This window comes from Leucoraja erinacea, chromosome 1, assembly GCF_028641065.1.
Source record: "Leucoraja erinacea ecotype New England chromosome 1, Leri_hhj_1, whole genome shotgun sequence".
Taxonomy (NCBI): Eukaryota; Metazoa; Chordata; class Chondrichthyes; order Rajiformes; family Rajidae; genus Leucoraja; species Leucoraja erinaceus.
Window position 1 is genome coordinate 147,666,610 of NC_073377.1, and position 26,318 is coordinate 147,692,927.

The following is a 26,318-nucleotide window of genomic DNA, read 5'->3' on the forward strand; positions in this document are numbered from 1 at the left end:
TAAACTAAACTAAACTGACCCTCATACTTAAAGGGGGTTGAATTGAAGGTGATGCTGAATGAGACGGGCAATTATTTTTGCTGCTCTACCACATTGCTCCATAGAGCAGTAATGCAGTGACCCTGAATTGCGTGGACAAAGCTTTGAGGTCTCAACCATCCTAGTACCATCACAGACTGTGCATTACTTGAATGCTGGTTTACTGCCATCAATACCTTAGTATTTGAAATTAGTTCCCTGCTGGCATTGCCAAGCAATTATTATTTACGTGGCAAGATAACACTGTTATTGGAGTCCTTCCAACTAATTAGTGAGTACTACAGATAGCTGAGTGTTCACACAGAGCAATCAATCCACTGTCTCATTGGAACTTGGCACCATATCTGAGGAAGGATGTGCTGGCCCTGGAGAGGGTCCAGAGGAGGTTTACAAGAATAATCCCAGGAATGAGTAGGTTAACATATGACGAGCGTTTGACGGCACTGGGCCTGTAATCACTGGAGTTTAGAAGAATGAGAGGAGGGGGGGGGGGGGGGGCCCTCATTAAAACGTACAGAATAGTGAGAGGCTTGGATAGAGTGGATGTGGAGAGGATGTTTCCACTCGTGTGAGAGTCTAGGACTAGAGGTCATAGCCTCAGAATTAAACGACGTCCTTTTAGGAAGCAGATGAGGAGGAATTTCTTTAGTCAGAGGGTGGTGAATCTGTGGAATTCTTTACCACAGAAGGCCGTGGAGGCTGTCAGTGGATATGTTTAAGGCAGAGATAGATTCCTGATTAGTACGGGTGTCAGAGGTTATGGGGAGAAGGCAGGCCAATGGGGTTAGGAGGGAGATAGATCATTGAATGGCAGAGACTTAATGGGCGGAATGGCCTAATTCTACTCCTATCAATTACGATCTATATTTGTTTGATTGCTGTAGCAAATATGTGCATTATTTTGTACAACATGTAGTGTCGCAATCAGAAGGCGCACAGGGCATCCCAGGTCCAGCCTGACATCCCACCAGAGAGACCTTCTTTACTTCCCCAAAAATAACTAAGGTGGTCTTGTCTCAATGAGGGAATCTACATGTGAAATTACATTTTTTCCAAGTCTGGTGGCGAGGAAGGCCAAAAGGAGCAATTTACACCAAATCTCAAATACACAAATGTTTCAAGTATTTCAATCCCTGTCACTATCTTGCACAATTTTAAAATGTATAATAGATATAAAAGGAAAACAGTGTAATTCCTGAACTGAAGAAAGCGAACTGTAAGTGAACTATTTTATGACTTTTGAAAGAGTGAAATCTACAAATCCCCTTAAGGAATAGGGGTTAGAATTAGGCCATTTGGCCCATCAAGTCTATTCCACCATTCAATCATGGCTGATCTATCTCTCCCTTCTAATCCCATTCTCCTGCCTTTGTTTCAGAGCCTATCTGGTTTGTGCGTTTTGCTGGACCAACATAGGTCACGGCCTCTGAGAGGAGTTGAATGGCACTGGAACAGTCCGTCTTAGCTGCCGAGGGGCTAAAATACCGACCCGAAACGTTGGCCAAGGGAGTCAGCTATGGGAACGGAAATGCCTGCTCCCGCCGGGGCCAGAGTTCAAGAGCCCCGGCCGCAGAGGGGCAAATTTGACCCACTAATCGGCTGTGGAAGTGTTGGTGAGGTCAAGATCAGCTGCCTCACCCAGCCATATTCATACAGTGTGGAAACAGGCCCAACTTGCCGTGTCCCACCTGCCCGCGTTTGGTCCATATCGCTCCAACCCTGTCCTATCCATGTACCTGTCTGTTTCTAAAATGTTGGGATAGTCCCAGCCTCAACTACCTCCTATGACAGCTTGATCCATACACCCACCACCCTTTGTGTGAAAAAACGACCCCTCGGATTCCTATTAGACAGCTTAATCGAATATTTTCAGGGGGTCTTCCGGGGGGGGGGGATTTCAAGTGCGCCCTTGTAATTCTATCTGGGTTAACGGAGGTGCTGGTGCATCAGTTGCCGGAAAATCAGTGGTGGTTGTCCTACATCACCTCCAACAGGCCATTCAGATTTCTAGTGTCCTGACCTAACTTTGCACCAATCCTGACGAAATGAGAGGAGGGAATGGTTCACTGGACCTTTTTCGTGTAAAAGCATCATACTAAGATATATGGAACAAATGAGAAAATGTATTTATTGACACACACACAACAATCAGACTTTATACAGAAAAATGTAGCAGCCATTTGCTGGTAAGTTAGCTTTACATCATAATTCACTGTCAAAATAAGGAAACAAAATGACATTATTTACAGTCAAAAGCAAGTTTATTTATTAGTTGCCATTGTTGGGTTTTCTTCCGGTACGCGAGTTAGTGCAGCCCTTTTCTCTATAATCCAGTGTGGTTTATGGATCAAAACCTCTGTTGAATTTATTATAAATACATATAACAGCAGTAAACATTTACAAGTGCGGACAAATTCATGTACGTATCCAATTGTTATGTTTCCCATTTCATAAAGACCAGTAGGGTGAATGTTTACACACATTATACACCCTTCATGGGGTATCCTGTTGTTTTATACATTGTGCCAACATTTACTAATCAAAAAAATTATCAGGGTTTCCAAAATGTAAGAATATTACTAGTTTTAATCCGAGAATCAATAATCGATTATAGAACTTCAACAGCATGATTTTAAGAGAACCCAATTACAATGGCAACATAGCTACAAATAAAGGTGTTAAACATATAGATGGGGGAAATGTGAATCAATGGAGAAAACTGCCGCCTGTAACTCGTGAATATCAACCCTCCCAGCAATCACTCAAGATTTCTGATGTGTGCTAGAGGAACGGTGGATTTCACAGCAGTATCCTCATTCTTGGATAAACTAACAATGCTTTCAAGAAATGCTTGTCAGATGCAGAGCATTGCGATCCTCCAGTAACTAATCTTCACCTTATCCTTACTTTTTGCGCATTTCAAAGAAGAAAACCTCTGGGTTTGTTCACCGTGATGGATGCGATGATGGGAATTCGCCAGCTAACTTTACAGAATTAGTTACTGATTCACATGTTAATACGTAACTAAATAAAATATTTTTTTCTAATCTTGGAAACTGAAGTCTAGAAGCTTTGTTTGCTGGTGCTGGGAGAATTTGCTTGGATGAATGGCAAGTATTTATGCAGAACACGGAGAAGATTAAACAGAAGACAACATAGATTACACATCGTATGAAATCAATAAGCTTAATGGCTCGTTCTTATCAATATTATATTTCATCAAGCCCAAAATGATGCCAGTTTCTCCATTACCTCAGACATTCATATTTTGTATCCTGGTGACCTCTCTATCTTGGGATATCTATCCATGTTTTTATAGGAGTTGCAATAAATCCAAGATGTCATTGGTCCTGGTTTAACTTTAAAAATACAAAAATCATAATTTATTTAAAAAAATAATCAATATGTCTGAAAAATTTAATGGGAAACTGGATTTTTGTTCCTTCAGAATAATATTCTTTGCAGCGAACACCAGTTCTCCTTTACAACATGGTGCAGAGGTCTGCCCAGAAATTCAACCTCAGCCAGAAGCATGACATGTGCTGGGTAGTACGTACAGGCAGATGAGATTAGTTTAACCTCGCATCATGTTATGGCACAGACATTGTAGGCCAAAGGCCCTGTTTCTGTGCTGTACTGTTCTGTTCTAGGTTCTATCTAGTAACAATGGTGTTCTCCATTCTGAAATTCATGGCGTTCTCCATTCTGAAATTCCACCAAAAGCAATGGCACCAAATTTTGGAAACAGAAACCCCAACCTCTACATTTTTGGAGTTTTGTGCAACATTTTTGAGATCATTTCTAAATAATCATTTTTGGAAGAGATTTCCCATATTAAATAAAAAAATGTTGACTGCTGCTGTGATTTGTCCAAACAGAATCGAGAAGCTCATCTTCAATCACAAATTCTTAGTGTTTTAATTCTTGTTTATGCAGTTAGAAAATGCGCAACCAAAAAAGCAAATTGAATTCACTGTGCTTTGCAGATCTCATTTGCATGAACATATTAACAAAACATGTGAATAATCTCATTCACTGAAATGCCAGAAATACAAATCATATATCTATCTATGATTGACTATCAAAAGGCTGAATAGAGAAGAATCATGATTCAGCTGGAAACAATTAGCATAGTACACATCATATAGAATAAATGTAATTAGTTAAAAGTTGATTAAAACTTGAACACAAATAAGGGGAGGGCCATTTAGGACTGAGATGAGGAAAAACTTTTTCACTCAGTGAGTTGTGAATCTGTGGAATTCTCTGCCACAGAAGGCAGTGGAGGCCAATTCACTGGATGCTTTCAAGAGAATTAGATTTACCTCTTGGGGCTAATGGAATCAAGGGATATGGGGAAACAGCAGGAACAGGGTACTGATTTTGGATGGATGATCATATTGAATGGTGGTGCTGGCTCAAAGGGCCGAATGGCCTCCTCCTGCACCTATGGAAAAGCACAGCAGCATCATGGGATGGATGGAGCAGCAGTGTGCTAATAGAGCTGCTTCTTATATGTCCAATAAGCCAGGTTCAATCTTGACTTCCGATACTGTCTCTTTGGAGTTTGATCCTTCTACCTGTGACCGCATAGGTTTCCCGCAAATGCTCCGGTCACCTCCCACTCCAAAAATATGCGGATTGGTAGATTAAATGGCCACTCTAAATTGCCCCAATGTGTAGATGTTGGGTCTGTGGTTTTGGGGAAGATTAAAATGAATGCGTGATGGTTGGCACTTGGTGGACTGAAGGGCCTGCTTTCATGCTGCATCTCTCTATAACTCTATATACCTGGGCATTCAATAATTACAATGCACACTATAATTAATAGAGTTAGCTTTAATGGATTATTTATATTTGCATTTTAATTAATGCATAGAATAATGTATAAGGAGTTGTGAATGCAGCCCAGTTCATCGTGCAAACCAGCCCCCCCCCACCTCTCAACTCAATCTATACTACATGCGGTCTTGGGAAAGCGATCAATATAATCAATGACCACTTATACCCAGTCATTCCTCGTTTTGGGTACAGGACACAAAAGCTTAAAGCGTGAACCAACAGGTTCAAGAACAGCTTCTTCCCAACTGATAACAGACTCTTTTGATCTCTCAAACGCCATGAATGAATTCCCAATCTCCCAGTCTACGTCATTGCACATTTTTTTAATTTGACTGTATCTGACGCTCTCTCTTTTCTCTTTTACCCTAGCTGATGTACTCGTGTATGGTGTGATTTGTCTGGACAGAACACAAAATAAAGTTTTACATTGTACATGTGATGATAATAAACCATTGGTTACTGAAATCCCAAAATGTTTTTTTCTTTTACGAATGACTGCTACAATACTGGGTACTGCTGAGGCGAACAATAAAATGGCAACTCTATAACAACCATATTAGCTTTTATAACTCATATTTTATACCTGTTATCTGTTGACTATATCTTTGCTACCATTTCCCCATGAATGTAAGTTGCATTTCCCAAAGCACAAATATTCATTCCATTGCTGTAAATTGATATGGTATCTGTTTACAGCGACTCCACAGGTTCAATAGATTCAGCCAATACTGCACTGATTTCTGGTGCCTCAGGAAATCAGTGAGAATGCTGAATAAAACAGTATAAACATCGAAGTTCAGCAGCTGAAATGTCACTGGTAATGCATAATGTTAATCAATCGTTATTGTGATTTATTACACATATCTGCACGAAACTGACTCTGAACAAAAATACAATTTCACCAAGAAAAAGAATGCATCTTAAATACAGTCAAGTTTAACACCGAGCATCTATAATTGCCCATGATTAGACCAACATGGAGCATGTGTCCATTATAAACAGCAGGCATGCTGCCCAATAATAAACTTAAGCTAATAATTGTAAAAATTAAGTGTTAAAGATATATGGTTGCACAACTTTATTGAGAAGTTCTACTCTTTTTGCAGTCATATTTGCCTTTGTTGAGGTATATCTCCTAATGTTTGACCCCCCCCCGTAAATGCATACACACACACACATACACACACAGCAAATAAAAATAGTTATGCCAAAATCTATCTGCCAATTCAAATGCACAGGGCTTTGCATGATTAGTTCATGAAAATGACTTTAAATTAGGACACAAGGAACTACAGATGCTAGTTACAAACAAAAAAAGACTACACACAGTAACTCAGTGGATCAGGCAGGAGTAACTCAGTGGATCAGGCAGTATCCACGGAAGACATGGGTAGGTAACGTTTAAGGTCTGGACTTTTCTTTAGAGATATATTTTGGAAGAATGGGAGATCGGATTGCTTACATAGATCATTAAAAGGCAGAGATTTGAGAAGGACAAACAAATCCTGAGATGGGGAAATGAAAACGCAAGTTAACTCAACTCAAAGCTCATTTTACTTCGTTGCTATTTATAATCTTATTTTCCATGCTCAAATGCATCAAATCCAATTAGTAAGCAATTAAATGACAAAAGGGAGCAGAACTGATTTTGAGTTGTAACTTGAGCATTGCACAAAATCGTTAAATTGCTGTTGTTTGTAAAACAAAATGCCAGCATTGTCCCATTTGTTTGGATCAAGTACAATTTTTCAATTGTCACAAAGGATTTGCTTGCATCCATTAATAAATAGGTTTCCATTTGAATAGCTTTTTGTCTATTCTTTCAGTATGTCCTCTTTACTCTTGTGCTAAAACACAACTGCTAGCTTTGGCTCTTCAGTTTATTTAGAGTGCAGGTTTTAAAGGTAATGTTGAAATGTCATTTTGGTTTTCCTGCAGTTTAGCTGTCTATAACAAGATATTTTCAATATATTACTTGCTATAAAATAACTGCTTATTAATGATGTGCATTTTGCCCTTGGTTGAATAAACCAAAGTATTTGTTATCATCAGTGCAGGTAGACAAAAGTGCTGGAGAAACTCGGCGGGTGAGGCAGCATCTATGAAGAGATGGAATAGGTGACGTTTAGAAACATAGAAAATAGGTGCAGGAGTAGGCCATTTAGCCCTTCAAGCCTTTAGCCATTCAATATGATCATGGCTGATCATCCAACTCAGTACCCCGTACCTGCCTCCTCTCCGTACCCCCTGATCCCCCATCACCTATTCCTTCTCTCCATAGATGCTGCCTCACCCGCTGAGTTTCTCCAGTATTTTTGTCTACCTTCAATTTTTTCCAGCATCTGCAGTTCTTTCTTAAACATGTTATCATCAGTGCTTTGCTCAGTATCTCACAATTCTTCAAGAATAGAAATGTTAACACATTATGTTTATCATAAACAAATAAAGCAAGAAATGCAAGGGGAGATATAGAGGTGGCTGTGGAGAAACAATGGATGAAGGTTATTTTATAAATTCAATGTCATACTTAAAGTGTAGTTGGTAATTTGTTCATCGTACGCCTTTAAAGATACACACTTTAGTTGCCAACTTAAAAATGGAAAGTACCTTCCCTTTGATATACGCTACCATATTGTATGGAATGGATAAAATAATACTTGTCTGTCTCTGTGCCCTTAGTGTATAATCCATGTGCAAGGTGTTTGGTCAGCAGTTGTTTGTGGACTGTTTCGGGGGCGGGAGGGAGGTGCCTCTCTACAAGCCTGGCGGGAACCGCTCCAGTACAGCGAGCGGACTTTGGAGTTTGAATAATGGCGCCAAAATGGGTAATGTGTGCAAAATGAATTTCACTGTGCAGTTGCATGTGTGACATATAAAGTTGCATTGAAGTGCTCAACCATTGGTGGCGGGAGGGATAACAACATCTTAGTGAGACGTGCTGGAGAAACATCCACATAATTACTAATGGATCCTGCATATGCATTGTGGTGTCAATATTGTACTGTTATCTTCTGCAAAATGTGATCTAAAATGGTAAAGTTAAATTCCGAAAGACAAAAAGTAGAATTTTATATAGACATACAAGAGTATTGGGCAGGAAGCGTCTTTTCAGCCAACAATGTCTGTGCCATTGTGCCAAATTAATCTAATCTCCTCTGCCTGCATCCTCCATTTACTGCATATCGGTACACCTTCTAAAAGCCTCTTACATGCCACTTTCATATTTGCTTCTACCACCACTCCTGGCAGCTCGTTCTTGACACCCACCACACTCTGCATTAGAAAAAACTAACCCACACATCTCCTTCACACTTTAACCCCTCTGACATTAAAGCTATGCTCTCTAGCCTTTGACATTTCCATCCTGTGAAACATGTTCTGATTATCTACTCTTATAATTTTACGTACTTCTATCAGGCTTCCTCTCAACCGCCAGATAAAATAATGTGTTTAACCAATCTTTCATTATGGCTTATATCCTGTAATCCAGGCAGCATTCTGGTAAACGTGGTGCATTCACCCTCTCAGAAGCCTCCATACCCTTCCTGTAATGCAGCAACGATAACCGCACACAATATTCCACAGGGGTCAGACCAAAGTTTTACAGAGTTGCAACATGATTACCCGACTCTTGCACTCAATGCCCCAATTGATGAAGTCAAGTATATCATACACCTTCTTTACTACTTGTGTTGCCCCTTTGAGGGAGCTATGAAATTGGACCATAAGATCCCTCTGTACATCAATGCTGTTAAGGGTCTTGGCATTAACTGAATACTTCCCCCTTACATTCAATCTCCCAAAGGCAACACATCACACTTGCTCGGATTACATTCCATCTACCAATTCTCCACCTATATTTGTAGCTGAACTATATCCTGCTGTATCCTTTGATGTTGTCTGCAAACTTACTAACCAGCCCATCTAAATTTTCAGTTCAAGTGGTATATAATAAACATCAGAAGCCCCGGAACAGACCCCTGTAGAACACCGTAGGTAACACATCTTCAGCCTCCATAACACTGATCCATCACTACTCTGTTTTCTCTGGGTAAGTTGGTTCTGAATCCCAACTACCAAGACACCATGGATCCCATGCATCTTAATCTTCTTAAAGTCCCTCATGGTAGGCCAATCCAGAGAGTTATCAAATACCTCACTAAATTCCATGCAGACAACATCCACCACCCTACCTTCATCAATCATCTTCGTCACCTCCTCAAAATCTTAATCAAGTTAGGAATTCATGATTAAACACGAGCAATTACTATCCTGAAGAACTCTCTCCTATAACTTCTCTATTACTGACACATAGACAAGTTATAGGAGACACAATCACTGGCCTATAATTTCCTAGATTATCTCTGCTTCCCTTCTTAAACACAGGAACAACTTGGCTACTCTCAGGCACTGGGGATTTACCCACCTTGATGTTTTCCACGAGACCCAACACTGCCTCTTGATCACAAACTACCCTGGCATATTAGCCCACACTGATCGCACTACATTTCCTTCTCCTTGATTAATACAGATGAAATAATTAATTTACATCCCCTGACTCCAAACATAAATTCTCTCCTTTATCTTTGAGTGATTCTACCTTCACCCTTGTGATTTTGATGTACATAACGAGCCTTGGGATATTCTTTAATCTAATTTGCCAATGCCATTCCATGGCCCCTTTTGGCCCTTCCAATTCCCTGTTTGAATTCCTTCTTGCTTTCGTTATGTTCTTCAAAGGCCCGGTCCAACTTGACATTCCTGAACCATGCATGTGCTTCCTTTCTTTCTTTTTGACCAAATGTACAACCCCACTGGTTATCCAAGATTCCCTTACATTACCACCCTGATCCTTCCACCTTACTGGAACTTTGCCAGTCCTGAAGGCTGATCAGCCATTCTTTACATGACTCCCATATGTCTGATGTGGATTTACCCGACGACACAGCTAACAATTTACTCTCCCTAACTCCTTACGATAATTCACCCCTGCCTTCTCCCGCAATGTCCAGACTTATCTGCATTCAGAACTATCTTAAAACATGCAGAGCTGTGATCACTGTTCCCAAATTGCTCTTCCACTGAAAAACAAGTCATCTGGATCAACAAGGCTAATTTCCCAATACAAGGTCCATTATGGGCTTGCCTTGGGTTGGACTATTCATATATTTTTCAGGACACCCTCTTGGGTACACATAGCAAGTTCCGGAGCATCTGAGCCACTTAGCATTAAATCTTAGTCAATATTGGGTAAGTTAAAGTCACCCACAAGATCCCTGTTCCTTCTGCATTTTTCCACAATCAGTCTACATGTCTGTTCCTCCATCTCCGCTATCGATTGGGAGGCCTATAATATATATTCCAATCAGAGCAATTGCAGCTTTCCTATTTTTGAACTCTAATCATATTTCCTCAGCAAATGAACCCTCTAATACGTTTCCCCAAGTGCCTCTGTGACATTTTTTCTTGATTATTAATCCTTCACCTCTTTTGCCTCTACCGCTATCACATCTAAAACATGGAAATCCCGGATGTTGAGCTGCCAATACTGTTATTCCCTCACAACCAAGTCTTCATAATGCCCATAACATCATACTTCCATGCACTGATCCAGGCTCTTAAGTTCAACCTCTGTACCCACGGCAGCTCCTTGCACTGAAATAAACACACTTTAGCCCATACAGTTTCACCATGTTCATTAATCTCTCCCTGCCTGTCCTTCCTTTGAGACCCTCTACCTTTCCATCAATCCTCTTTTAGAGCATCATTCTGAAAATATTACTAGAAGCAAACCCAGAAACACATCGACTACACATCACCCTGAATTACCAGCTATTTTTTTTATTAACGTTTCCTGTTTTTACTTATTTTTTTCACCCAACTATTTTTAAGACATTTTGTTTTACTTTCTTTCAATCATATTTGTCTTGACTTCTAGTTATTGCTTATTAGCTGAAAATAGTTCAAAGTAATATTGTAGATTTAATTCATGATTTGTGATGAATGCACATTGGCTGAACCTGTATTATCACCCAGGCCTGGAGCTTATCCATGGATGCAATCTGTAAATTGAACCAGAAGGTGCCTTTTATGCCACTATCCTGTTAAATTATCTACTAAATTTCCTATTCTATGATGTGCAGGGAGAGGAGGAGGGGGGATGGAGAAACACGGACAGGTTGTGAATAAATGTAAACTATCAAACACAAGGCCATACTTGCGTTTTACGTTTAAACATTAATGCATTCAATCAACATTCATGCAAGTTTAAGAACCTGAAATTGGGGGAGCATTACATAAAGTATAAAACTGCACTAAAATGAAACTATGTTTCAGAGCAATTCAATTTTTTGTTTGAAAATCAAGTCAAGAAATTGCAAACATCGCCAGAAACAACAATCCATTCCCATTGTGCACAAATGAAGAGACCTGAATGAGCGATCACAATTGATGGAAATCCATCAGAGGTTCTGCTAGCAGCTTGGGGCCAGTTTTAAAGATGAGTGTATTTGGCAAAGTGATCAATAGCCTGCTGTGAACGGCTGATGAAATATGGACACCTTGTACACAAGTGCATAATTTGTGTCAAATGTTTAGATTTTATAAGCCACATAGTTGGTTTGTACCCAGGTTTGTGCAACGCCAAAGTGCAAATGTGGAGGAAATTCAAGGCACTCGTGTAGTTTGTGGAGATCGATAAGTAATAATTGGCAGAGAAGAATTCTTGGTAATTTTCCATTAGTAATCCATGAGGGCTAAATGCCAAATGTTACTATCTGGAGCATAGGCATTGTTCTTATATGCATGTTCCATGACCTAAAAATCTGACTTAATCAACCAAAGAATTATTTATTTCTTTTAGAAATGCATCTATAGAAATGTTCTAAAATAATTGCAACAACTTTTTTCTTTGTACAGATTAAAAGTATCTTTCTCCTGATGGAGATGATTATTTTTAAATCTTTGATCTGTAATGATGCAACATATTAATTACGAGTACAGTTTAGGTTTTAGTAACCTTGAAGGGATATTTAATTAGCTTGTTAATTAAAAGACGCAAACTACTAAACACCCAAATAAAAATATTTATTGTTTGTTTCAGCATCAGCAGTTCACATATTGTAATTTGGGAAACAGATTTCTAGTTGAGAGGATGCTTGTTCAGTGCTTGAACACACTTGGTTTATTAAGGATACACAATAATTTGTGTCCTCCTGGGAGCAAGTTACACATTTTAGCTGTTTAATTTCCACCTTCCAAAACCATTATAGCATTAAGGAGGATTGTTTTTTTTCCCCCTCAAAGAAACTCATGTTTAAGAATGAGTATCTTAATCTGACATGTCAAAATATTTTAAGTCATCGTCTCTTATTGTTAGCAGGTTAAATAATGTTCATCAAAGCTGCTGTGCTTTAGAATTTATTTACATTGAATCATTTATCAATAAGACCACAGTATCAAAAAATACAAGTAAAAATATCTGTAAAAGTATCCCATAACATGTTTATATAAATATCTTTGTAGAACCCAAATTCTGCTGTGTGCATATGACACCCCCCTAACCACCTTTGTAAATTACAACTGTTCAAACTGCTTAACTTAGCTTGTGCTAGCACAAATAACCATCGCTCTTTAATTTCAGAAGTGTTTAAACGCTAGCAAGAATGAAGAAAAAATGGAATATCATTGAAATAATACAGAGATCAATCTGAAAGGAGAAAAGAGTTTCTGAAACAGTTGGAAAGGAGCCATACAACTAAATGAGTTAGGCCGAGGTTGAATACACATCTAATCCAGGAGTGGTTAGAGATAGAATCATTGTGCACAAAGATTTTTTTAAGTGACTTACATGTCTAAGAAACATAGAAACTAAAATTCAAGGAAAGATGCCTTAAACCTTACTACAGGCCTAGTGACAACTGGTTGGTGAATGGTGCAGATTTACACATTCGGCATATACAATTACAGAGTGCAATGAAACTGCACTGTGCAATATTAATACTTTAGCACAACTAATGTGACTAAAGTAATACCTCTGAATGCACTTACATGAAAATTCTCTTTCCCTTATTTTAGTCCTTTGTTAACAACATACAAGGTTAACACATTAAAAGAGACAGGAATTTCATACAAATATTCTGCAGTTTGCCAATATTAAATAGCCTAATGTTAATCTTCAGGATTGAAATTATGTGAAAAATTACATTGTAGCAGACATAAATGTTTTAACCCTGCAGATATATTCGATCACCTCTAAAATGCAATATCTATTTGTTCTTGGTAAAACCCCCATTTCTCTTCTGCAGAATAACTTTACAGTACAAATCGTAGTTCTCGAGGCCGTATGATTGTGTAACCAAACGCCCTTGAAAAATACACATTTTTAGAGATTGGGTATTTCTAAAGGCAGAATATTACATTTTAAATCGGCAGGGTCACTATGGTCTAGAAATTGCTAACAATTTTCAGTGCAGACCCATTTGTTTTGATTAACACATAAAATTAAGATTTTAAAATCATTAATCTTTTCTTGAAGCTTTTGGTTCTAGCTGGCCTTCAGAAAACCTTCCGATTCAAGATTAATTGAGTTAACCCCATAAGATGTTTTTATACCTCAGTTGACAGTTTCTTCAAAAAATTCAGTTTGCAAAGCACCAATATTGGAACATGACAGTTCAATGTGCAGCCTATCACATTACATGACCTTCTAAAGGAATGCTTTCTGCATTATGTTATTTCAATCATTTGAAACTTCTAAGAGTGATCTCAACGAGGTATCGCAAGCTCAAATGGATTAAACCAACCTAACACATACAGGCAGTCATTTCGAAGCACTTGAAACATGTCACCGTGCCACATAACATATCCCCTGAGCTTTAACCTTTAGCCACTCAGATCTAGTTGGCCTTCAGTGCTTTCCCGGTGCTGCTGCTCAGGTAGGCCCCGTGAAAAAACTGGCAAAACAGCACAAAGTAACTGAGGTACATGAGGGAAGACCAGACAATGTTGTGCATATGGGACGGGCACTGGCCCTGCTGCATCCACTCATACACCAAATAGTTAACCACGCAGCCCAGGATCATCTGGGTGATTTGCGTCATAGTGATGAACATGGCAAACTTGCGCGAGACTCGGAAGCCAGCAGCTCGCAAAGCGTAGTACGAGTACATGACAGCGTGCACGCCATAGTTCATGGTCATAAACCACCCTCCTCCAGCCACCATGTCTTTGTAAGAGTACCAGGAGTACAGCAGGACTGTGATGTGATGGTACCAGTGCAGGAAGATCAGCTTCTGTTTCCGTAATATAATGAACATTGTGTCTCCTAAAACAAGAAAGAGAAACACATTGGTAAAAAATATAGCCAATTGCATTATGTAAAGATTGATAGTGTTTTATAACATTTCTTGGTTATATTAGTTCCAAGGAGATAAAAGCTTCTTTCAGAAAAATTCTATAAACTTCTCCATTCACTTAGAATCTGGTGTAATTTACAATCAACCACTTTGTTGTTCAGGAACTGGGAGGCAAATGTTTTAACTGATCTCCAAATGTGAGGATTCTGTTTCTTCAAGAGTTCATTCAATCACATTTCCACCCTAAAGGACAAATAGACCTATTTAAATTTATTTTTTTTTTATTTCAGAAATCATTTCTAAATACTTTCTACTTTAACCACAATTTTACAGTAAGTTATGGGCCTGTCCCACTTAGGCGAGTTTTCAGGCGACTGCCGGTGACTGCCAAGTTACCGGCAGTCGCCTGAAAAACCAGCAACTGGAATGGCGACTCACACACACATCGCCTCCTTCTCCAGCCCGTTATGCAGGCGGGGGACAGGGCAAGTGGGGGAAGCGCTGAGTGAAATTCGCAAGGTGCAAAGCCAATGTGATAAGAGTGACAAATCGCGATGGGCAAGAAGGTTGGCGCTGTAATTAAGACGGCTAAAGCACAGGGTACGGTAAGTCCTTTAAAAGAAGGGGGGGGAAGAAGGAGGGGAGAAGGAGTGGAGACAACTTTTAAGAAGCCAAAGATACACGGCTGTGAAGCTCAACGGACATTTAACATTACCAGTCGGTTATCCTTGGTTCTGAAAACGACAGCTTGCGTTTTTTGTTCCCCAATGAGCCAATTCACCGGTCAGCCCACTTAGGTGATTTTTTTCGTCGACTTGGCTGTTCCCACATGGTCGCGGGGTGACGCCTGTATGGTCGTGGGTAGTCTCCTCAAGTCGCCTACATAGTCGTAACTTTTTTCTTGTCTCAGCTGGATTTTGAAATGTTCAAAACCTTTCAGGCAACTGTGGGCTTGGCGTATCTTGTCTTCTCCTGTCGTAGGTTGTCGCCAGGATGGCGCAGGTTGTCACCAGGTGACATAGGTTGTCGCCGGGTGATGACCAGTGGATTCAATTGGCGACTACCTGCGTCAACCGGCGACAGGTACCGGAGACTGAATTGTCGCCGACAGGGTTGTAGCTCGTCGTGGGTGGACTTAGGTTGACTTTGGTTGGTTGTCGCCTGTGTGGTCGTAGGTTGTCGTAGGTGTGGTCGTAGGTGGACGTCCTAATGGGTCACCGGTTGTCGGTAGCTTGATGTCGACTAGGTGGTAGGTTGTTGTTGACATTGTCGTAGATTGTCAGGTCCAGTCGCCGTTTTTTTCGGCGACCTATCACGACTGTGACTGTCACTGGCAGTCGCCGATAAATTGCCGAAGTGGGACAGGCCCTTTAGGGTTGGTGCTTACAAAGGACAAGATGGAAGCCTCTATGGGATGCAAAGCCTCGGGGAGAGACAGAGACACAGAAGTAGCTCAAGATTATTTAAGCGGTTTCCAATCCTCAAAGTGCAGAATGAAAGTAGGACACCAAATGACGCATTACTGCAGAAATAGATAGTGGAAGTCAACATGGCTGTGTAACATGACAGAAAGAATTAGAAGGGCCACTGGAATAAAATAATATAAGAGGTCGTGCCCTGTTTATGAATGCCCAACATATCCAGCCCGTACATTATAAATGAGCATATGTAAGACCGACTGGATGGATTTGGGGTTACTGTAGGTGGCTGTTCCAAAGAGTATCTGCAATTTTGTCACATCAAGTCCAAGAAAGACACACTCTGCGAAACACATTTATGTGCATTTTGCAAATCCTATCTAGAAATATCCCATCTAGGCCAGCAGCAGCTTTAAAAAAATAATTGTGACTGTCATTTAAAACCTTATCTGGAGTATAATCTTTCAAAATAATATTAGCCTGAGTAAAGCTCGGACTATATTTGTTAATTTCAGCTCTATTATTAAGAATAGCAAAAGAAAATTTAAAATGGTTCGAAGGTAGACAAAAACTGCTGGAGTAACTCAGCGGGACAGGCAGCATCTCTAGAGAGAAGGAATACGTGACATTTCGGGTCGAGACCCTTCTTCAGACAGATGTCAGGGGAGAAGGAGATACACAGATAAGGAAGTGTAAGGTGTGAAAATAGGACAAAGGGAAAGAAGATCAAGGAAAATATAGAATAGATCATTGATAGCTGGGAGAAGGGAGAACTTCTTCAAAGTAGACATACCTTGAGTAGATTTCGCAATGGAGCAGACAAAATATGCAGGAAAGAACTGCAGATGCTGGTTTAATGGTTATTCAGACTCTCTGCTCCTATGGGACAACCCACCGCTGTAGGGTTGTTATGCGAGAACTTGCCTTGTGAAAACTATCTCGTGCTATGTGGGAACTCTATTCACGGCTGCACTTCCAACTTGTAAACTGTTCGTGCCATGAAGAGTTCTCAAGAACGGAAACCTGCCGTAACCCAGGACAGGGATCTGCATATCGGAAAATAGCCTTGGGCCCAGATTAACAAACACTGCATGCAAAAGAGCACGAGGAACGCTGGTTTTATTGGCAGAATAGAGATTGAGAGTGTATTTTTAAAAAGGCAAGCTAGACATGGTATCAGGAACTTGGTGTGAATCCCTGCACTCCCATTATAGTGGCAACAACCTGGCCCCAATTCCTAACACAAGTCAGAAATGCAGTGATGGGTTGTCCTCTACAAATAGTCCATAGAAACGTCTAAAATCTCGTTAGTCTGTTCTTAATACTAAAGCTGATATTAGCAAATTAAGCTTGAGCCTATCTCCGGCTAATAATGATTGTTCAACAAAAGATATTACTTCAGACAAGGTTTTTTCAACAAAGTTCCACACCACAACCGGGCGGCACGGTTGCACAGCAGTAGAGTTGCTGCCTCAAGGCGCCAGAGACCAGAGTTCGGTCCTGACCACGGGTGCTGTTTGTACGGAGTTTGTACGTTCTCCCGTAACACGCGTGGGTTTCCTCCCACACTCCAAAGACGTACAGGTTTGTAGGTTAATTGGGTTTGGTAAAATTGTAAATTGTCCCTAGTATGTGAAGGATAGTGCTGGTGTACGGGGTGATTGTGGTGGGTACGGGCTCGGTGGGCCTGTTTGCGCGCTGTATCTCTAAACTAAACTGAACTAAACTGAGCCTGGAGATAATGTTCAAGAAGGAACTGCAGATGCTGGAAGATCGAAGGTACACAAAATTGCTGGAGAAACTCAGCAGGCGCAGCAGCATCTATGAAACACAAAATTGCTGAAGAAGGGTTTCGACCTGAAACGTCACCTATTTCCTTCCTCAGTCTGAAGAAGGGTTTCGGCCCGAAACGTCACCTATTTCCTTCGCTCCATAGATGCTGCTGCGCCCGCTGAGTTTCTCCAGCAATTTTGTGCACCTTTGAGCCTGGAGATACCCTGTCTGTGAGGGTTTGTGACGGGCGGGGCTGGGCAAGTAATGTGCCGACTCAGCAACGAGTTGCACGGTGATTGCTGACGATCGAGTACTCCAAGCGTTGATTGACTGTCTGGTTCCTACAATCCTACTCACCCCCCCCCCCCCCCCCCCCCCCCTCTGTTGGAGGTGACGGTAGGTGAAAAGCACCGGAGAGAACTCGCGCAGCTGACGTTACGGAGAGACGGCATTTTCCAACACGTCCAGCAGGTGACCGACCATAGTATCCGGGTGGTTTGTAAAAATAAGAAGCAGTGGCCGGCCGCTCCCCCGCCATGATCACGCTCACCACGTCGACCAAGATACAGCAAAGCCCCACGCCTCAGCACTGAGGGATCGCACGGTTCACCACAAGCCACTCAGCACCAGCCCTGACTGGCAGCCCGTTGCCACAGAGTAGTCAGAAATCCATTGCTACAGACTTGATGGTAGCAGAGTAGACTTGGTGGGACGAATGGCCTAATTCTACTCCTATCTCTTATGATGGAGATGGAGATGAGGATTTAGGAAGGAGATGAGGAGAAATTTATTTAGTCAGAATCTGTGGAATTCTTTGCCGCACAAGGCTCTGGAGACCAAGTCAGTGGATATTTTAAAGGCTATCTATAGATAGATTTTTGATTAGTAGTTATGGGGGAGAAGGCAGGAGTTGGGGGGGGGGGGGGGGGGGGGGGGGGGGGGGGGGGGGGGGGGGGGGGGGGGGGGGGGGGGGGGGGGGGGGGGGGGGGGGGGGGGGGTTAGGAGTGAGAAATAGATCAGCCATGATTGAATGGCGGAGTAGACTTGATGGGCCAAATTCCACGCCTATCTCATGATCTTATGATCTTACAAGAGGGCATCAAGTTCCTTCTGCAGCAGTACTGCCAGTAACACTTCTCTCTGCATAGAATGCCATCATAATCCTTTTAAGCACCAATTCCATTAGTGTTCTCAATCCTGCCACACCATTCCGAGCGTCTAGATGAAAGGGTTTTAATATGGCAGGCTGAACTAAAATAAAAGGAGAGTCAAGTTGTGCACAGGAGCCTGTGGAAAAATAGTCACTCAGTACTTACAACACATCTGACAGTGTTGCAGCAGGAAACTGTGCCCTGGTCTGACGGTCCAATTAGTCACTCCACTGAAAGAGGCAGATCGCAGGTACCAAGGCAGCTGTCAGACAGCCCAGCCTTGAACCCCCTTATCTGGGGTTCCCTTTCAGTGCTGATGTGTGCACAAATAATCCGTACAATATCTATAATATACATATCTGCATCAATAATATTAAAGCACAGAATAGTAGAGGAGGAAATGAAGTGAAAACATTTTTCAGGTAGATTTCATGTCACCACAGATCTCTTTCATTCACCATTTAAGAATTCTCTGAGGAGCAATGGGGAGACAAGGCAGAAAGTCATTTACAAGCAAGGCAAGAGACTGCAACCAAGCAGGATTAGCCAGCCAGAGATGCAGGCTGAGCTTTAGATTGTCCAAGTACAATGTAATTACTGATATGGCTCGAATCACGATGTCGCTTAGAATAGCTTTAAACCTAGAATCTGGCATGAAGTCAAATTAAAAGCAAAGAGTCATTCTCTTTTGTTCTCATTGTTCCACGACAACCACACGCATTCTATACAGAGAGAATAAAACAGTGTTTGATTAATATCAGTGACTTCGGTTCATGATTTCTGCAGAGTACAAATTTCACCATTGATTAGCTCAGAGCATTCAGCGAAAACAACATTTTCTGCCTCACTCACCTAACTCAGGTGCTTTGCTCAACACAAATGCATATGCCCAGAATTTGCTGATCGGCCCATTGTAGAAACCTTGATCACATACCGACTGCTTCAAGCCACTGGTTGTCAGGATATACACCATGTACGCTCCAGTACGCACAGCTCCGATAATACTTTAAAGAGGAAAAAAAGACACCAAGATAATGAGACATAATATAACCGTACCAAAATTAAGCTATTTATGAATAACAAAGATCTTTTTTTTTCCTGAAAGCTGTGCAATGCAGAAAAAGGACTGTAGAAAATGTTGCATGACTGTTGGAGCCATTAATATTTTGTTTCATGCTTAACTTGCATGTGGAAAGGCTTTGTGCACCTATTTTTAAGTGTTCTCACTTGTCACTTACTATGGCGGTCCACTTTTATACAAGTGTCATTTCCTCTTTGTATTCTATGTACTTGATGTTTTCCTGTTTTAATTATTTTCATAGGTTTAGAGAGTAACATAGAAAATAGGTGCCTGCCTTCTCCCCATATCAACCCTTGACTCCACTAGCCCCTTGAGCTCTATCTAACTCTCTCTTAAATCCATCTAGTGATTTGGCCTCCACTGCCCTCTGTGGCAGGGAATTCCACAAATTCACAACTCTCTGGGTGAAAACGTTTTTTCTCACCTGTCTTAAATGACCTCCCCTTTATTCTAAGACTGTGGCCCCTGGTTCTGGACTCACCCAACATTGGGACCATTTTTCCTGCATCTAGCTTGTCCAGTCCTTTTATAAGTTTCAATAAGACCCCCCCTCATCCTTCTTAACTCCAGTGAATACAAGCCTAGTCTTTTCAATCTTTCCTCATATGACAGTCCCGCCATCCCAGGGATCAATCTAGTAACATATTCTAACCTTCTGCATTAAGTGTTGCTGGTCTACAAAGACTTTGTCAATCCCCTTGGTCACCTCCTACAAAAGAGTCAAACCAATTTGTGAGGCAAAGAAAGCCAACAAAAACTGGATCAAATGGACAAATGCAACTTGACCTTTAATTCACAATAAAATGGGATGCGTATCACACCGAAAATAATGAACTCTGCCTGAATTAAAGTGTCTCCCATGGAGTGTGGAAGTTAAAATCACCCCTTATAATCAAGCACTTGGAGAGATCAATGCGAGAGAGAATGACTGACTGGCGCTCTCAGATCTCTCGTCATTTGAGAGCACAATGTTGCTGCTGAATATGGGGAGCCTGGGACCACATCCTATCATGGGGTGCCATCGACTCCATCCACTGAAAGAGACCTCGGCCCTGGGAGATTATGCTCAGGCCGAGATGCATGGGTTGCTTGACCGAACCATGCCATCATTTAACCATGCCATTTTGCGTCATAGATTTTCTGTTATTTTAAGCTGTTTGCCCTGACCTTATTTTCCTGGTTTTAATGCTTTTAAAGTGATGCATACCTTATCTCTACTATAATTATGTGTGCGTTTGTGTATTTATATGATCTACATACATATAATATATATATATATATATATATTAAAAATATATGTATTTGTGAAAATGTGTGTGTGTATATATATATATATATACATACATACACACACGCTGACCTTTTTTTCTCTCTTATTTATTATTTTGTTTACACTGTACTATCTTTACATATTCTGTTGTGCTGACTGCAAGTAAGAATTTATGGGACATATGACATATGACAACAGTTCAATTTCGTGCTCAGTTTTGGTGACTTCAGATTTGGCATTAGTGGCAGCACCCAGATACCCCCAAAGACATATATGTAGGCATTTTGTTTAAATGTGTAAAATATACATGAAATTGAGCAATGGCTATTACTGCAGCTTGTTTGGCTTGGCTGAATTATAGAGAATCAGATGATTTTTTTTTTTTTTAACTTCCTGCAAATGGATTGTTTACATGTCAGCTCAGTGCTTAGTTTTCCTATCCTGGAGATAGATTCAATATTTAATTTAATTGATACATGTGTCAATTAAGGTACAGTGACATTTGAGATTGAAGGATTTTGCTGCATTATATTCAAGGCTGCTAAAATTAACTTTCCTCCAGGAATTGAAGCAATGCCAAATCTCCCAGATGCTTGCTTTTACAAAGTTCACTGCAACATTGAAAATCACGGTGACTTGTGCAATGCTAAACCACGTGCTAACCCAGTTAGAAGTGCAATTTTGTTCCATCATCATGAAATATTAAAAAATCCACCATGTTTGCTAATCGAAAAGTTAACAATGAGTAAATTCTCTGGCTTCCACACGTGCGCAGTTAAGCATGAAAGTTTTTTATTTTTTGCCATATATCTTTTAGCTTCAATCCTCAGCAATACACTAGACATACACTAGAACTGCTACTCAGTGCAATTACTGAAAATGGTAAAAACTAAAAAAAGTTAGCAGTGGTACATTCACATTTATTATCCAACACTTAAATCATTTATTAGTTTCACAAACATCTGACGTCAAAATATAATAACTTTAACTATGTGAGGCCTCATTACCTACAATAATTAGCACTTCGCATTTTAGAGAGTTATGCCCCTGTCCCACTTAAGAAACCTGAACGGAAACCTCTGGTGACCTTGTGCCCCACGCAAGGTTTCCAATGAGTTCCCGGAGGTTTTGGTCACTCTCCCAAATGGTCGAAAGTGGTTTCCGCGTGGTCGAGGCTCCTTCGATGGTCCTTCGATTATTTCAACAAAATCAAAACCGGCCTCATTTAAGAATAGGTTGCCGTTTGGTCAAAGCCAGTGGAGTGGGGTCACTATGTACTTACAGGTAGTCGAAGGCCATCTCCTTAGCTGACCGGTTATTTTGATTGACTCATTGGAGTTTTGAGGACCTAGAAGATCTGCCGGAAAGTAAAATGCCCGCTAAACTTTATAAAACTTCTTAAAACTGTCTCCACTCCTTCTTCCCCCCCCCTCCCCTCTCTTCCTCCCGCGCTCTCTAAAGGACTTGTGTACTCTGTGGCAGCCGTTTACCTTCCTCTTCATTGCGCAGACAGCGCTCCTCCGCTGTCCCTGGCCCCCACCTTCGCGATGTGTGTGTGTGTGTGTGTGTGTGTGTGTGTGTGTGTGTGTGTATGTGTGTGTGTGCGCATGTGCAGTTGGTAGCAAAGATGCTGCAGGATCTTTGGTCGGTAGATGCAGCTCACGCTTCGGTCGAGGCTTTCCAAGCGAGTGGCCAAAACCTCTGGCAACTCATGGAAACCAGAGATTTCCGTTCAGGTTTCCTAAGTGGGACAGGGGCATAAAACTGCAGCAGTTACCGAAAATAGATGGGATTAAAGCTGAGAAGCTCGTCACTTAGACCAATGAATCAAACAGCAAATCCAGCACCAGCATTTGAGCAACTATTCTGCAAGAGACGAAAGGAAATGTAATATTTCTTAATACACTTTGAACAACCAATCCGAGTTCAGAAACCTTAACTGCTCCTGTCCGAAAGTAGAATACTACAAATTCTGTACATCTGAAATGAAACAAAAATTAAACTGGAAACTCTCAGGAGGTTAGGCAACATCTGTGGAGAGAGAGAAAAAAGACTGGAATCAAATGAAACATTATTGACGAGATATTAACTTGGTTTCCTCTCCATAGATGCTGGCTGACCCAAATTAAAGTCACATGGCACAGAAACAGGCCCTTCATCCCAATTTGTCCATGCCCATCAAGCTGGTCCAATTTGCCTGTATTTGGCCCATATTCTTCTAAACCTTTCCTACCCATATACCTGGATGTCCAAGTGTCTATTAAATGTTATTATAGTATCAACTATCTCCTCTGGCTGCTCATTCCATATACCCACCACCCTCTGAGTGAAAAAGTTGCTCCTCAGGTTGGTATTAAATGTTACATCTTAAACACATGTCCTCTTATTTTTTGATTCCTCTACTCTGGGTAAAATATTTGGTGCATTCACCCATCTATTTTCCCTCTTGATTGCATACACCTCTATAAGATTACCCCTCAACATACACTCCAAGGAATAAAGTCAAAGCCTGCCCAACCCCTCGGTACATTTCTGCCCTTCAACACCTTTGCTAATCTTCTCTGGACTCTCTCCATCTTAATAACATGCTTCCGATAGCGGGGCGACCTAATCTGAATACAGTACGCCAAATGTGGCCTCATTAGCATTCTGTACAACTGTTACATAACGTCCCAATGTCTGTCTATACTCAATACCCTGATTGAGCAATTTATTTCACCAAGTCTAATTGCTCTACTCATTAGAATCAGATGCAAATTATCATTTTAACTAGAATAATTACATGTGGGAAAAGCTACACATTTTTTAATTTAAAGAAATATAAGGACTAAAACAGGTGCCAGTCAGACACTGTTCTGTGTAGTTAGCAAAGAACGATAGACTGACACAGTGTGGTTCCACCAAAACAGCTTTTTCCTTTTGCCATTGGTATCCTTGCTAGGAATATTAAGTATTTGTTTTACTAATGTACAATTAACTACAGTTCAACAATTGGCAAAATAGAAGTTATCTAAACATTGTGAGGATCATCATCCTTTGGTGGAATGCAAAGTGCATCACATGTATGGCTAAGTCAATAGGATATAAAACTAGATGTACAGTTCGTGAGCGTGGTCAGAACTCTACTCCAGTTGCATTCAGAAATTTCATTTTTTGACAAAGTGGGCCAAATTGGGCTCTAGACAAGTTTTAGAGGAGAAATGAATTATTGCTTCAGACCCCCTTAGTGATGATCTGCCGTAGTTGAACCAGGGACAGATTCAACACATCACCAGGTCCTTTCTAGACACAAAAAGCTGGAGTAACTCAGTGGGACAGGCAGCATCTCTGGAGAGAAGGAATGAAGGTCTGAAGAAAGGTCTCGACCTGAAACGTCACCCATTCCTTCTCTCCAGAGATGCCACCTGTCCTGGAGTTACTCCACATTTTTGTGTCTATCTTCGGTTTAAACAAGTATATGCAGTTCCTTCCTACACAACAGGTCCTTTCTTGTCGTCTTCTGCACATTTGTTACACAATTTGGGTATATTTCTGTATATTTCCAAATGCAGAAAATACAGGGCCCTTCATAATGTTTGAGACAAAGACCCATAATTTATTTATTTGTCTGTACTCCACAATTTGAGATTTGTAATAGAAAAAAAATCACATGTGCTTAAAGTGCACATTGTCAGATTTTAATAAAAGCCATTTTTATACATTTTGGTTTAGCCATGTACTTTATACATAGTCCCCCCATTTCAGGGCACCATAATGTTTGGGACACAGCAATGTCATGTAAGTGAAAGTAGTCATGTTTAGTATTTTGTTGCATGCCCTTTGCATGCAATGACTGCTTAAAGTCTGCGATTCATGGACATCACCAGTTGCTGTGTGCCTTCTCTGGTGATGCTCTGCCAGGCCTGTATTGCAGCCATCTTCACCGTATGTTTGTTTTGTGGGCTAGTCCCCTTCGGTTTTCTCTTCCGCATATAAAAGGCATGCTCAATTGGGTTCAGATCAGGTGATTGACTTGGCTACTCAAGAATTGACCATTTTTTAGCTTTGAGAAACTCCTTTGTTGCTTTAGCAGAATGTTTGGGATCATTGTCTTGTTGTAGAATGAACTGGCCAATGAGTTCTGAGGCATTTGTTTGAACTTGAGCAGGTAGGATGTGTTTTCTCTACACTTCAGAACTCATTATGCTACTACCAACAGCAGTTGTATCATCAATGAAGATAAGTGAGCCAGTATCATATTGAATGGCGGTGCAGGCTCGAAGGACCGAATGGCCTACTCCTGCACCTATTTTCTATGTACTTTCAGCAACCATACATGCCCATGTCTTAACACCCCCAACACCGTGTTTCACAGGTGAGGCGATATGCTTTGGATCTTGGGCAGTTCCTTCTCTCTGCCATACTTTGCTCTTGCCATCACTGATATAAGTTAATCTTCCTCTCATCTGTCCACAAGACCTGTTTTTCCAGAACTGTGGTTGCTCTTTTAAGTCCTTGTTGGCAAACCGTAACCTGGGGACATCCTATTTTAGCGGTTAACCAGTTGATTTCCAAACAGTTGATTTTGATAAGCTTAAGGTTTGGCTGGTGTCTCTAACGGTTTTATTCTTGTTTCTCAGTCTCATCTTGGCTTTTTTGACTTTCATTGGCACAACCTTGGTCCTCATGTAGATAAACAGCAATAAAAGTGTCCAAAGGTGATGGAAAGACTGGAGGAAAGACTAGGTGCTGAGAGCTCTCTTATACCTGCATTGAGGAGGCAATTAAAGTCACCTGAGCAATTCCAAACACCTGTGAAGCCATGTGTCCCAAACATTATGGTGTCCTGAAATGGGTGAGTATGTATAAACACAACGGTAATTTCTACATGGTGAAACCAAAATGTATAAACATACCCTATAATAAAATCTGCCAATGTGCACTTTAACCACATGTGATTTTTTTTCTATTACAAATCTCAAATTGCGGGGTACAGAGGCAAATAAATAAATGATGGGTCTTTGTCCGAAACATTATGGAGGCCATTGTACCTTGTTTTTTCACAGGACGCCTTACACACTCAGAAGATGCACAGTTATCACTTGGAGCTACAGCGGCAATGCCACCTACAGATTCCACACACTATTAAAGAGAAGCAAGTACTATACTACGCAAAAGAGAAGCTACATAAAGAGACCAAGTCAATAACCAGGACCTAAAATTAGTGAAGAAATATCAAATCTTATTTTAATTTTCAGATAATTACTTCTACCTAGAGGCCATTAAAGTTTAAGAGAAATAACGGCAAGCTTAAAACATGCATTGGGTGGTAACTATTATTAATTTATTGTTTAGCTAATGTACTTATAGCATTAAAATGAACTGCTTACCCCAGCAGTCTGTTTTGTG

The 26,318-nt window shown here is 40.8% G+C and overlaps 1 protein-coding gene across 2 annotated transcripts in view; it reads right to left on the bottom strand.

Moving 5' to 3' along the window:
- Positions 1 to 2,142: 2,142 nt before the first annotated feature.
- Positions 2,143 to 26,318, bottom strand: part of elovl6 (ELOVL fatty acid elongase 6) — a 112,803-nt gene continuing 88,627 nt past the window's right edge. For both annotated transcript variants that reach the window (XM_055645374.1, XM_055645363.1), the window contains 2 exons: positions 19,432 to 19,583; positions 2,143 to 14,206 (listed from right to left, as the gene is read on the bottom strand). In XM_055645374.1, coding sequence (XP_055501349.1) covers positions 13,779 to 14,206; positions 19,432 to 19,583 — 580 coding nt within the window. In that variant the 3' untranslated portion in view covers positions 2,143 to 13,778. The remainder of the gene's footprint in view (positions 14,207 to 19,431; positions 19,584 to 26,318) is intronic.